The 13,598-nt window shown below is 42.9% G+C and overlaps 1 protein-coding gene across 1 annotated transcript; it reads left to right on the forward strand.

Annotated features, from left to right (window-relative positions):
- The first annotated feature begins 980 nt into the window (after positions 1-980).
- LOC139579450 (annexin A5-like) lies at positions 981-6,707 on the forward strand. Its single transcript, XM_071408132.1, has 9 exons — positions 981-1,120; positions 1,204-1,294; positions 1,738-1,817; positions 2,204-2,254; positions 3,121-3,214; positions 3,298-3,393; positions 4,038-4,096; positions 4,273-4,395; positions 6,307-6,707. The coding sequence occupies exons 1-9, from the start codon at positions 1,070-1,072 to the stop codon at positions 6,367-6,369; spliced, it is 708 nt and encodes a 235-aa protein (XP_071264233.1). The 5' UTR covers positions 981-1,069; the 3' UTR covers positions 6,370-6,707.
- The last annotated feature ends 6,891 nt before the right edge of the window (positions 6,708-13,598 follow it).

Consider the following 13,598-nt stretch of genomic DNA (forward strand, 5'->3'; position numbering starts at 1 on the left):
CAACCAACAGGAGGCTGTTTTATCTGAATGGGGTTGTAGGCTACAAGGAACAACCAACAGGGAGGCTGTTTTATCTGAATGGGGTTGTAGACTACAAGGAACAACCAACAGAGAGGCTGTTTTATCTGAATGGGGTTGTAGACTACAAGGAACAACCAACAGGGAGGCTGTTTTATCTGAATGGGGTTGTAGACTACAAGGAGCAACCAACAGAGAGGCTGTTTTATCTGAATGGGGTTGTAGACTACAAGGAACAACCAACAGGGAGGCTGTTTTATCAGAATGGGGTTGTAGACTACAAGGAACAACCAACAGAGATGCTGTTTTATCAGAATGGGGTTGTAGACTACAAGGAACAACCAACAGGGAGGCTGTTTTATCTGAATGGGGTTGTAGACTACAAGGAACAACCAACAGGGGGGCTGTTTTATCTGAATGGGGTTGTAGACTACAAGGAACAACCAACAGAGAGGCTGTTTTATCTGAATGGGGTTGTAGACTACAAGGAACAACCAACAGGGAGGCTGTTTTATCTGAATGGGGTTGTAGACTACAAGGAACAACCAACAGGGAGGCTGTTTTATCTGAATGGGGTTGTAGACTACAAGGAACAACTAACAGGGAGGCTGTTTAATCTGAATGGGGTTGTAGACTACAAGGAACAACCAACAGGGAGGCTGTTTAATCTGAATGGGGTTGTAGACTACAAGGAACAACCAACAGGGAGGCTGTTTTATCTGAATGGTGTTGTAGACTACAAGGAACAACCAACAGGGAGGCTGTTTTATCTGAATGGGGTTGTAGACTACAAGGAACAACCAACAGGGAGGCTGTTTTATCTGAATGGGGTTGTAGACTACAAGGAACAACCAACAGGGAGGCTGTTTTATCTGATAATCTACAACCACGTCACAACATCACAACACAAACCTCTCTCTCTCTCCTTCTCCCTCCCTCCTCCCCTCTCCCTCTCTCTCCCTCCCTCCCCCCTCTCTCCTCTCTCTAGGACCTGGTAGGTGATCTGCAGGGTGAACTGGGGGGAACGTTTGAGACTCTGGTGGTGGCACTAATGACTCCGCCCATCCTTTACGATGTGACATCACTACGGAACGCCATCAAGGTATTTGACCCAGGACTAGTGATGTCATATCCTGTGAGTGACGGTGTGATGTCATAGTGACTGTGTGTGATGTCACGGTGTAGGGGGCGGGGACCGATGAGAAGGTGCTGATTGAGATCCTGTCTTCTAGAACGACCCAGCAGATTAAGGACATCACTGCTGCCTACCGCCAGGGTAACACACAGACACACTGCTGCCTACCGCCAGGGTAACACACAGACACACTGCTGCCTACCGCCAGGGTAACACACAGACACACTGCTGCCTATCGCCAGGGTAACACACAGACACACTGCTGCCTATCACCAGGGTAACACACAGATACACTGCTGCCTATCGCCAGGGTAACACACACACACTGCTACCTATCGCCAGGGTAACACACAGACACACTGCTGCCTATCGCCAGGGTAACACACAGATACACTGCTGCCTATCGCCAGGGTAACACACAGATACACTGCTGCCTATCGCCAGGGTAACACACACACACTGCTGCCTATCGCCAGGGTAACACACAGACACATTGCTGCCTACCGCCAGGGTAACACACAGATACAAACACACACACACACAGACAGACACACTGACTCACTGATTGTGTGTGTGTGTTCCAGAGTATGATGCAGACCTGGAGGAGGATGTAACAGGAGACACGTCAGGCCACTTCAGGAGACTGCTGGTCATCCTGCTACAGGTGAGGGGTCAGAGGTCAGGGCCTAGGGGTCAGAGGTCAGGGCCTAGGGGTCAGAGGTCAAAGGAACATAGATCTGGTATATATAGATGCGTGGGATATAGATCTGGTACCAGTCAAAAGTTTGGACACACCTATACATTCCAGAGTTTTTCTTTATTTTTTACTATTTTCTACATTGTAGAATAATAGTGAAGACATAAAAACGATGAAATAACACACATGGAATCATGTTGTAACCAGAAAAGTGTTAAACAAATCAATATATTTGAGATTCTTCAAAGTAGCCACCCTTTGTCTTGATGATAGCTTTGCACACTCAGACATAGATCTGACAGATATAGATGTGTCAGACATAGATCTGACAGATGTGCTCTCTCTCCTCTCAGGCCAGCAGACAGCAGGGGGTACAGGAGGGGAACATAGAGACTGACGCACAGGTAAGAGAGAGTGAGTGTGTGTGTGTGAGAGAAAGAGAGAGAATCACATGTGTATCTCTGAAATATGTGATAGCAATCAGATTTACTGCTCAACAATGACTTCTTTGACTTGTGTTCTGCTCAGGGGTGTGTGACAAAGTGTGTGTCTGTGTGTGACGGTTGTGTGTGTGTAAAATAACACTCCCCACACAGGCAGCCCTTGTGTAAGCGTGTGTGTGTGTTGGTGTGTGAGAGACAGAAGGTGTGTTGATACCCAGTGTTAAATGCTCCCATCTAGTGGTCATATTGAAGGACTGTCATGTACAGAATGATGTTTATTTACAACAGGTGGTGGTTTACAGAATCAAACCAAAATCCACAAAGAAAATCAGCAAATTATACACTAATACAGAGAATTAGGAAAGTATTCAGACATCTTGACTTTTTCCACATTTTGTTACCTTACTAGCCTTATTGTTTCCCCCTCATCAATCTACACACAATACCCCATAATGACATCACAATACCCCATATTGACATCACAATACCCCATAATGACATCACAATACCCCATAATGACATCACAATAACACATAATGACATCACAATACCCCATAATGACATCACAATACCCCATAATGACATCACAATACCCCATAATGACATCACAATACACAATATTATGGGGTATTGTGATGTCATTATGGGGTATTGTGATGTCAATATGGTGTATTGTGATGTCATTATGGGGTATTGTGGGAACTGTGTTTTTAAACTAACAGTTTATTTAAAGACCAAACATTTGTGATTAGTAGAGCTTCATACAGCATGTCAGTTCTTTGACTGTGTAAGTGTGTGTGTATGTGTGTGTGTGTGTGTGTGTGTAGACTTTGTTCTCTGCAGGAGAGAAGAATTATGGGACCGATGAAGACCAGTTCATCACCATCCTGGGGAACAGGAGCGCTGAACACCTGAGGAGAGGTGTGTGTTTGAGATCTGTGTTTATAAAGGGTATCAACACTCACTCAGTGACATTGACGTGTGTGTGTGTGTGTGTGTATCAGTGTTTGCTGCGTACATGAAGCTGGCGGGGTATGAGATGGAAGAGAGTGTTCAGAGAGAGACTTCTGGAGGACTGAGAGACCTGCTACTGGCTGTGGGTAAGTCTCTCTCACACACACACACACACACACACACACACACACACACACACACACACACACACACACACACACACACACACACACACACACACACACACACACACACACACACACACACACACACACACACACCACTACCACCACCAACACCATCACTAAACTGCTGTGATTACTACCCTACTTGGAATAATAATCACAACAATAATAATAATCTCTCTCTCTCTCTGTGTGTCTCTCTGTGTCTCCCTCTGTCTCTCTCTCTCTGTCTCTGTGTCTCTCTCTCTCTGTCTCTCTCTCTGTCTCTCTGTGTGTCTCTCTCTGTCTCTCTGTGTCTCTCTCTCTCTCTGTGTCTCTCTCTCTGTCTCTCTCTCTCTCTCTGTGTGTGTCTCTCTCTGTCTCTCTGTGTCTCTCTCTCTCTCTGTGTCTCTCTCTCTCTCTCTCTGTGTCTCTCTCTCTCTGTGTCTCTCTCTGTCTCTCTCTCTCTCTCTCTCTGTGTGTGTCTCTCTCTGTCTCTCTGTGTCTCTCTCTGTGTCTCTCTCTCTCTGTGTCTCTCTCTGTCTCTCTCTCTCTCTGTGTCTCTCTCTGTGTCTCTCTGTCTCTCTGTGTGTCTCTCTCTGTCTCTGTGTGTCTTTCCTCTGTAGTAAAGTGTGCTAGAAGCGTCCCAGCCTACTTTGCAGACACTCTGTACTATTCGATGTCGGTAAGAATCTATTTTCTCCATACTAGGAAGAAGATCATTTTATATTAGATATGCGTTTTTAGAACTGTGTGTGTGTGTGTGTGTGTGTGTGTGTGTGTGTGTGTGTGTGTGTGTGTGTGTGTGTGTGTGTGTGTGTGTGTGTGTGTGTGTGTGTGTGTGTGTGTGTGTGTGTGCAGGGTGCAGGAACTGACGACCAGACCTTAATCAGAGTGATGGTGAGTCGTAGTGAGGTGGACATGTTGGATATCAGAGCTGATTACAGACGCCTCTTCACCAAGTCTCTGCACTCTGCTATACAGGTACATTTATACATATATATACTGACTATCTCTATCTGTACTCTGCTATACAGGTATATACTGACTATCTCTGAGATCCTGCTAACGGGATCGATATGACAACAGCCAGTGAAAGTGCAGGGCGCCAAATTCAAACACCAGAAATCTCATAATTAAAATTCCTCAGACATTCATGTGTCTTATATCATTTTAAAGGTAATCTTGTTGTTAATCCCACCACAGTGTCCGATTTCAAATAGGTTTTTCAGCGAAAGCACTACAAACGATTATGTTAGGTCACCGCCAAGTCACAGAAAAACACAGCCATTTTTCCAGCCAAAGACAGGAGTCACAAAAAGCAGAAATAGAGATAAAATTAATCACTAACCTTTGATGATCTTCATCAGATGACACTCATAGGACTTCATGTTACACAATACATGTATGTTTTGTTCGGTAAAGTTCATATTTATATAAAAAAATCTGAGTTTACATTGGCGCGTTACGTTCAGTAGTTCCAAAAACATCCCGTGATTTTGCAGAGAGACACATCAATTTACACAAATACTCATAATAAACATTGCTAAAAGATACAACTGTTATACATGGAATTATAGATCCACTTCTCCTTAATGCAACCGCTGTGTCAGATTTCAAAAAAGCTTTACGGAAAAAGCAAACCATGCAATAATCTGAGCACAGCGCTCAGAGCCCAAACCAGCCAAAAAGATATACACCATATTGTGCAGAAGTCAGAAATAACATTATAAACATTCACTTACCTTTGATGATCTTCATCAGAATGCACTCCCAGGAATCGCAGTTCCACAATAAATGTTTGTTTTGTTCGATAATGTCCATCATTTATGTCCAAATAGCTACTTTTTTTTTGCGCGTTTTGTAAACAAATCCAAAGTCACGAAGCACGTTCACTAGGAGCAGACGAAATGTCAAAAGGTTCCGTTACAGTCCGTAGAAACATGTCAAACGATGTATAGAATCAATCTTTAGGATGTTTTTAACATAAATCTTCAATAATGTTCCGTCCAGAGAATTCCTTTGTCTGTAGAAAAGCAATGGAACGCGAGCTACCGTTCACGTGAACGAGCGTCACGAGCCTGTGGCACTCTGCCAGACCACTGACTCAAAGAGCCCTTATGAGCCTCAAACAATTTCTAAAGACATGGGACCCGTGTCGTCCAGAGAGAAAGACTGTCTCTGATTAGAAACTAGATGTTTGGTTTTTTCCAGGCATAATGGGACCCGTGTTGTCCAGAGAGAAAGACTGTCTCTGATTAGAAACTAGATGTTTGGTTTTCCCCAGGCATAATGGGACCCGTGTTGTCCAGAGAGAAAGACTGTCTCTGATTAGAAACTAGATGTTTGTTTTTCCCCAGGCATAATGGGACCCGTGTCGTCCAGAGAGAAAGACTGTCTCTGATTAGAAACTAGATGTTTGGTTTTCTCCAGGCATAATGGGACCCGTGTCGTCCAGAGAGAAAGACCGTCTCTGATTAGAAACTAGATGTTTGGTTTTCTCCAGGCATAATGGGACCCGTGTCGTCCAGAGAGAAAGACCGTCTCTGATTAGAAACTAGATGTTTGGTTTTCTCCAGGCATAATGGGACCCGTGTCGTCCAGAGAGAAAGACTGTCTCTGATTAGAAACTAGATGTTTGGTTTTCCCCAGACATAATGGGAACCATGTTGTCCAGAGAGAAAGACTGTCTCTGATTAGAAACTAGATGTTTAGTTTTCTCCAGTGTACCTGTACCTCTCTCCTACCTCTCTCTCTCTCTCCTACCTCTCTCTCTCTCTGCCTCTCTCTCTGTGCCTCTCCTACCTCTCTCTCTCTGCCTGTCCTACCTCTACCCAGCCTCTCTTTGTCTAAGGACTTGACATAATGGTCTGTTTCTGTATGTGTGTGTTGCAGGGTGATACCTCTGGTGACTGCCGTAAGGCCCTCCTCCTGCTCTGTGGTGGCGACGATGCGTAACCATGGCGATGATCCCTGAAGGAGCGATACCCAGAGAGACCTCCGCTCTGACTGGCCCCTCTAGCTGTCAATCACTCTCTGAGTCCTGTGTAAGCCAATAGGAGAGCTCTGGTGGCCACGGTGCAGCCCTGTGATAGGTTATGAGTGATAAGACTTTAATCCTGTGTGTATCTGTAACTAACATCCTTTAAGCTTTACTCTGCTTCATATCTACATCACTAAAGTCATATTAATATTAAGTAATTTTTTAATATCAGTAATATAACAACTAAAGACTGTTTTAATGTTTGTACTGTTTGTAAGGCAACACTGAAGACATAATAAACATTTTAATAGCAGGTTTGTAGTGAGACGTGTCTGTCTGTCTGTGTAGTGAGACGTGTCTGTCTGTTTGTGTAGTGAGACCTGTCTGTCTGTCTGTGTAGTGAGACCTGTCTGTCTGTGTAGTGAGACGTGTCTGTGTAGTGAGATGACCTGGTCGCTAGGAGACACAACTGTTAACTTTTACTCAGTTATCCGTAGTTTGAGGTTTTATTGGGATTATAACAACACATGATATGCAGTCATCTAAAGTAACGTCTTACAGATAAACAATTCCTGCCCATTCAGGAAGTACACTGGAATTCCAATTCAATTCATTTCAATGAGGAACATTTCTGATTGGAATTGGGTCCACTTTCTCAATTGACTGCAATTGAAATGGAATTGACCCCAACCCTGATATTAAAATATAATATATTATCTCTGTTTCTGTTGTGGGGATGTAATATATTATCCCTGTCTCTGTTGTGGGGATGTAATATATTATCCCTGTCTCTGTTGTGGGGATGTAATATATTATCCCTGTCTCTGCTGTGGGGATGTAATATATTATCCCTGTCTCTGCTGTGGGGATGTAATATATTATCCCTGTTTCTGCTGTGGGGATGTAATATATTATCCCTGTAATGTCCACAGGCTGCTTCTCCTCGGTCTTCATGAAATCAACCTTTACTCATTAACATCTCATTTACATGCCTGGCAAATATATGATAAGTTAAATAGATAAAGTTTGTATTGGGCACATGATGAGATGTGGGCCCTGCGTATACATGTTTACACATACAGTTTAGGTACAATGATTAAGAAATTACACAAGATAAACAAAACGATCACACAAAAATACAGCAGCAGATTGTTACATTTACATACAGGTTATTCCTCTAACAGCACAAGAACCTGCATTACAAGCAATACAACAATACAAATCCTCCAATTAATGTTTAAAATTGGCGACAAGAGTCTCAAGTTGAAGTTTAGTCTGCAGGCTATTCCATAAACAAGGAGCGTAACAGGAAAAGGCAGCCATACACAACTCTGTGGAGATCGCATGGACCTCAAGTGTAATCCATGTTGAGACCTGGTTTTAGGAATTATAATTCTAATATTGATAAGTGATGATAAATAAGAAGGACGTTTATTCAGAAGTGTTTTATAGACAAACACGAGAGCATGTTGTTCTCGTCTCACGGACAGCGAAGTCCAACCCACATTATGATATAAAACACAGTGGTGAGTTCTGTAGCTAGCACCCGTAATAAACCTAAGTGCATAATGATAAGTAGCATCCAGCGATTTAAGTGTGGATGCCGTAGCATGTAAATAATATCCCCATCATCTATAACAGACATAAAAGTAGCTTGCATAATGTGTCTTCTGTTTGTGGAGGACAAACATGTCCTGTTTCTATAGAGGAAGACAAACATGTCCTGTTTCTATAGAGGACAAACACGTCCTGTTTCTATAGAGGAGGACAAACATGTCCTGTTTCTATAGAGGAAGACAAACATGTCCTGTTTCTATAGAGGAAGACAAACACGTCCTGTTTCTATAGAGGAGGACAAACATGTCCTGTTTCTATAGAGGAAGACAAACATGTCCTGTTTCTATAGAGGAAGACAAACACGTCCTGTTTCTATAGAGGAGGACAAACATGTCCTGTTTCTATAGAGGAGGACAAACATGTCCTGTTTCTATAGAGGAGGACAAACACGTCCTGTTTCTATAGAGGAGGACAAACATGTCCTGTTTCTATAGAGGAGGACAGACACGTCCTGTTTCTATAGAGGAGGACAGACACGTCCTGTTTCTATAGAGGACAAACATGTCCTGTTTCTATAGAGGAGGACAAACATGTCCTGTTTCTATAGAGGAGGACAAACACGTCCTGTTTCTATAGAGGAGGACAAACATGTCCTGTTTCTATAGAGGAGGACAAACATGTCCTGTTTCTATAGAGGAGGACAAACATGTCCTGTTTCTATAGAGGAGGACAAACATGTCCTGTTTCTATAGAGGAGGACAAACATGTCCTGTTTCTATAGAGGAGGACAAACACGTCCTGTTTCTATAGAGGAGGACAAACATGTCCTGTTTCTATAGAGGAGGACAGACATGTCCTGTTTCTATAGAGGAGGACAAACACGTCCTGTTTCTATAGAGGAGGACAAACATGTCCTGTTTCTATAGAGGAGGACAGACACGTCCTGTTTCTATAGAGGAGGACAAACACGTCCTGTTTCTATAGAGGAAGCCGAGCTTGATTTTTGTTGTTGTTGCCGTTTACAAAGTTCGTCAACATGCATTTTAAAAGACAGTTTCCAACCATGTCCCTAAGTATTTATATGCAGAGACCTGATTAATTCGAGAACCATCTAAGCTCGTAAATGAAAGTGTATTTTCAACCAACTTCTTTTGGACCTATTAATACAAATCATAAACAGTGCAGCAGTATCTAACAGGTAATATCGAAACAATTCCACAACAAAACCTAATATCTAACAAATTCCACAAGAATTGTTTATTTGTTTAGGCCAATTTTAAGTAGGCTATTTAGCAGCATAAAGCTAATTTTGCTGTTGGCGTTTGAAGAGCTGGTTCACTTTCTCCCTGACAGGGTTGAAGCTCCAGAGTCTTTGTCTCCATCACAGTCACATGATGAAAGGATCGGCCTGAATTAGTAGCCTAATGGGGGTGAGGTGTGAGAAATCGCCCACTTAGCAAAGCAAACACAAACAGTATTATCGGTTTTCACACCTTTCGATTAGTCTGACAAAGGATAAATACGGGTAATCAATTAGCCTGGCCTATGTGTGAAAAATCCCCCCGAAGTTTAATAAAATATATCTTTAAATAACTTGAAAAGAACAGAAGGCCTTCACACCGAAATCGTTCCCATAAACCACCTTTAATGACGATGTTTCCATCAAATGGAGCGGCAGGTAGCCTAGTGGTTAGAGTGTTGGGCTAGTTACCGAAAGGTTGGTGGATTTCTGCCCCTGAACAAGGCAGTTAACCCCACTGTTCCCCAGTAGACCGTCATTGTAAATAAGAATTTGTTCTTAACTGACTTGTGCCTGTTAAAATAAATCAAATACAGATCTTTGTCAGGCCTCATATGAGTTGAAAAGCAAATCAACCTGATAATAGGTAATGATTTATATATATATTATATATACACTACTGGTCAAAAGTTTTAGAACACACCTACTCTTTCAAGGGTTTTTCTTTATTTTTACTATTTTATACATTGTAGAATAATAGTGAAGACATTAAAACTATGAAATAACACATATGGAATCATGTAGTAACCAAAAAAGTAATTTAAAAAAAAATATATTTGAGAATCTTCAAATAGTTTTGCCTTGATGACAGCTTTGCACACTCTTGGCATCCCCGGCCGTGTCCTCAGAGCATGCGCAGACCAGCTGGCTGGTGTGTTTACGGACATATTCAATCTCTCCCTATCCCAGTCTGCTGTCCCCACATGCTTCAAGAGGGCCACCATTGTTCCTGTTCTCAAGAAAGCAAAGGTAACTGAGCTAAATGACTACCGCCCCGTAGCACTCACTTCTGTCATCATGAAGTGCTTTGAGAGACTAGTCAAGGATCATATCACCTCCACCCTACCTGACACCCGAGACCCACTTCAATGTGCTTACCGCCCCAATAGGTCCACAGATGATACAATCGCCATCACACTGCACACTGCCCTAACCCATCTGGACAAGAGGAATGTATGTAAGAATGCTGTTCATTGACATTTTTTATTTGAATTAAATTTTATTTCATCTTTATTTAACCAGGTAGGCCAGTTGAGAACAAGTTCTCATTTACAACTGCGACCTGGCCAAGATAAAGCAGAGCAATTCAACACAAACAACAACACAGAGTTACACATGGAATAAACAAAACATAGTCAATAATACAGTAGAACAAAAGAAAACAAAAAGTCTATAAACAATGTGAGCAAATGAGGTGAGATAAGGGAGTTAAGGCAATAAAATAGGCCATGGTGGCGAAGTAATTACAATATAGCAGTTAAACACTTTAATGGTAGATGTGCAGAAGATGAATGTGCAAGTATAGATACTGGGGTGCAAAGGAGCAAGATAAATAAATAAATACAGTATGGGGATGAGGTAGATAGATGGGCTGTTTACAGCTCTACAGCTCAGCATTTAACACCATAGTACCCTCCAAACTCGTCATTAAGCTGGAGGCCCTGGGTCTCGACCCCGCCCTGTGCAACTGGGTCCTGGACTTCCTGACGGGCCGCCCCCAGGTGGTGAGGGTAGGAAACAACATCTCCACCCCGCTGATCCTCAATACTGGGGCCCCACAAGGGTGCATGCTCAGCCCTCTCCTGTACTGCCTGTTCACCTATGACTGCGTGGCCATTCACGCCTCCAAGTCAATCATCAAGTTTGCAGACGACACAACAGTATTAGGCTTGATTATCAACAACGACGAGACAGCCTACAGGGAGGAGGTGAGGGCCCTCGGAGTGTGGTGTCGGGAAAATAACCTCACACTCAACGTCAACAAAACAAAGGAGATGATCGTGTACTTCAGGAAACAGCAGAGGGAGCACCCCCCTATCCACATCGACGGGACAGTAGTGGAGAAGGTGGAACGTTTTAAGTTCCTCGGTGTACATATCAGCGACAAACTGAAATGGTCCACCCACACAGACAGTGTGGTGAAGAAGGTGCAACAGCGCCTCTTCAACCTCAGGAGGCTGAAGAAATTTGGCTTGTCACCAAAAACCCTCACTAACTTTTATAGGTACACAATTGAGCGCATCCTGTCAGGCTGTATCACCGCCTGGTACGGCAACTGCGCCGCCCACAACCGCAGTGCTCTCCAGATGGTGGTGCGATCTGAACAACGCATCACCGGGGGCAAAGGTCAGTCTGTTATATCTGGAGTACTTCTCCTGTCTTATCCGGTGTCCTGTGTGAATTTAAGTATGCTCTCTCTAATTCTCTCTCTTTTTCTCTCTGTCTTTCTTTCTTTCTCTCTCTCGGAGAACCTGAGCCCTAGGACCATGCCTCAGGACTACCTGGCCTGATGACTCCTTGCTGTCCCCAGTCCACCTGGCCGTGCTGCTGCTCCAGTTTCAACTGTTCTGCCTGCGGCTATGGAACCCTGACCTGTTCACCGTACGTGCTACCTGTCCCAGACCTGCTGTTTTCAACTCTCTAGAGACAGCAGGAGCGGTAGAGATACTCTTAATGATCGGCTATGAAAAGCCAACTGACATTTACTCCTGAGGTGCTGACTTGCTGCACCCTCGACAACTACTGTGATTATTATTATTTGACCCTGTTGGTCATTTATGAACATTTGAACACCTTGGCCATGCTCTGTTATAATCTCCACCCGGCACAGCCAGAAGAGGACTGGCCACCCCTCATAGCCTGGTTCCTCTCTAGGTTTCTTCCTAGGTTCTGGCCTTTCTAGGGAGTTTTTCCTAGCCACCGTGCCTCTACACCTGCATTGTTTTCTGTTTGGGGTTTTAGCCTGGGTTTCTGTACAGCACTTTGAGACATCAGTTGATGTAAGAAGGGCTTTATAAATAAATGTGATTGATTGACTACCTGTTCACCCCGCTTCCATCCAGAAGGCGAGGTCAGTACAGGTGCATCAAAGCTGGGACAGAGAGATTGAAAAACAGCTTCTATCTCAAGGCCATCAGACTGTTAAACAGCCATCACTAGCACAGAGAGGCGGCTGCCAACATACAGACAAGATATCATTGGCCACTTTAGTAAATGGAACACTAGTCACTTTAAATAATGTCACTTTAATAATGTTTACATATCTCGCATTACTCATCTCATATGTACAGTGGGGCAAAAAAGTATTTACACCATAATTTGAAAATAAATTCATTAAAAATCCTACAATGTGATTTTCTGGATTTTTCCCCCTCATTTTGTCTGTCATAGTTGAAGTGTACCTATGATGAAAATTACAGGCCTCTCTCATCTTTCTAAGTGGGAGAACTTGCACAATTGGTGGCTGACTAAATACTTTTTTGCCCCACTGTAGATACTGTATCCTACACTATCTATTCTTTATTCTTCAGTTAATTAGTCACTGCCTGTTCACCCCACTATCACCCGGGAAGGTCAGTACAGGTTCATCAACCGAGAGACTGAAAAACAGCTTCTATCTCAAGGCCATCAGACTGCTAAACAGCAATCACTAACTCAGAGAGGCTGCTGCCTACAGTGGCCAAATCACTGGCCACTTAAATAAATGGATCACTAGCCACTTTAAACAATGCCACTTTAATACTGTTTACATATCTTACATTATTCATCTCATATGTATATACTGTATTTTATACCATCTACTGCATCTTGCCTATGCCGTTCGGCCATCGCTCATCCATATATTTATATGTACATATTCTCATTCACCCCTTTAGATTTGTGTGTATTAGGTAGTAGTTGGGGAATTGGTAGATTACTTGTTAGATGTTACTGCATGGCCGGAACTAGAAGCACAAGCATTCTCTACACTCTCATTAACATCTGCTAACCAGGTGTATGTGACAAATAAAATATCATTTGATTTTTATTATCTATTGCATCTTAGCTGCTCTGTCACTTCTCATCCCATTCCTTTACTAGATTGTGTGTATTAGGATTTGTTGTGTAAATTGTTAGATATTAGGTTTTGTTGTGTAATTTGTTAGATATTACCTGTTAGATATTACTGCACTGTCGGATCTAGAAGCACAAGCATTTCACTACACCCACAATAACATCTGCTGACCATGTGTATGTGACCAATAAAATCTGATTTGATTCGCTAGGGTGAGTAAAATGGTGTTCTCTCATTGTGTCTGGAAGTAACTACTAACAAGCTAGCCTGTGTTAGCTCGGGTGCTTGACAGC

Source organism: Salvelinus alpinus, chromosome 6 (genome assembly GCF_045679555.1).
Source record: "Salvelinus alpinus chromosome 6, SLU_Salpinus.1, whole genome shotgun sequence".
NCBI lineage: Eukaryota > Metazoa > Chordata > Actinopteri > Salmoniformes > Salmonidae > Salvelinus > Salvelinus alpinus.

What these genes read in the sequence shown, in the direction of transcription:
- LOC139579450 (XM_071408132.1), top strand. Translation starts at nt 1,070, where the DNA reads ATGACTCCGCCCATCCTTTACGATGTGACATCACTACGGAACGCCATC. An exon ending in TGCTGGTCATCCTGCTACAG is followed by an intron (nt 1,818 to 2,203) that starts GTGAGGGGTCAG and finishes CTCTCCTCTCAG; the next exon opens with GCCAGCAGACAGCAGGGGGT. An exon ending in CGCTGAACACCTGAGGAGAG is followed by an intron (nt 3,215 to 3,297) that starts GTGTGTGTTTGA and finishes TGTGTGTATCAG; the next exon opens with TGTTTGCTGCGTACATGAAG.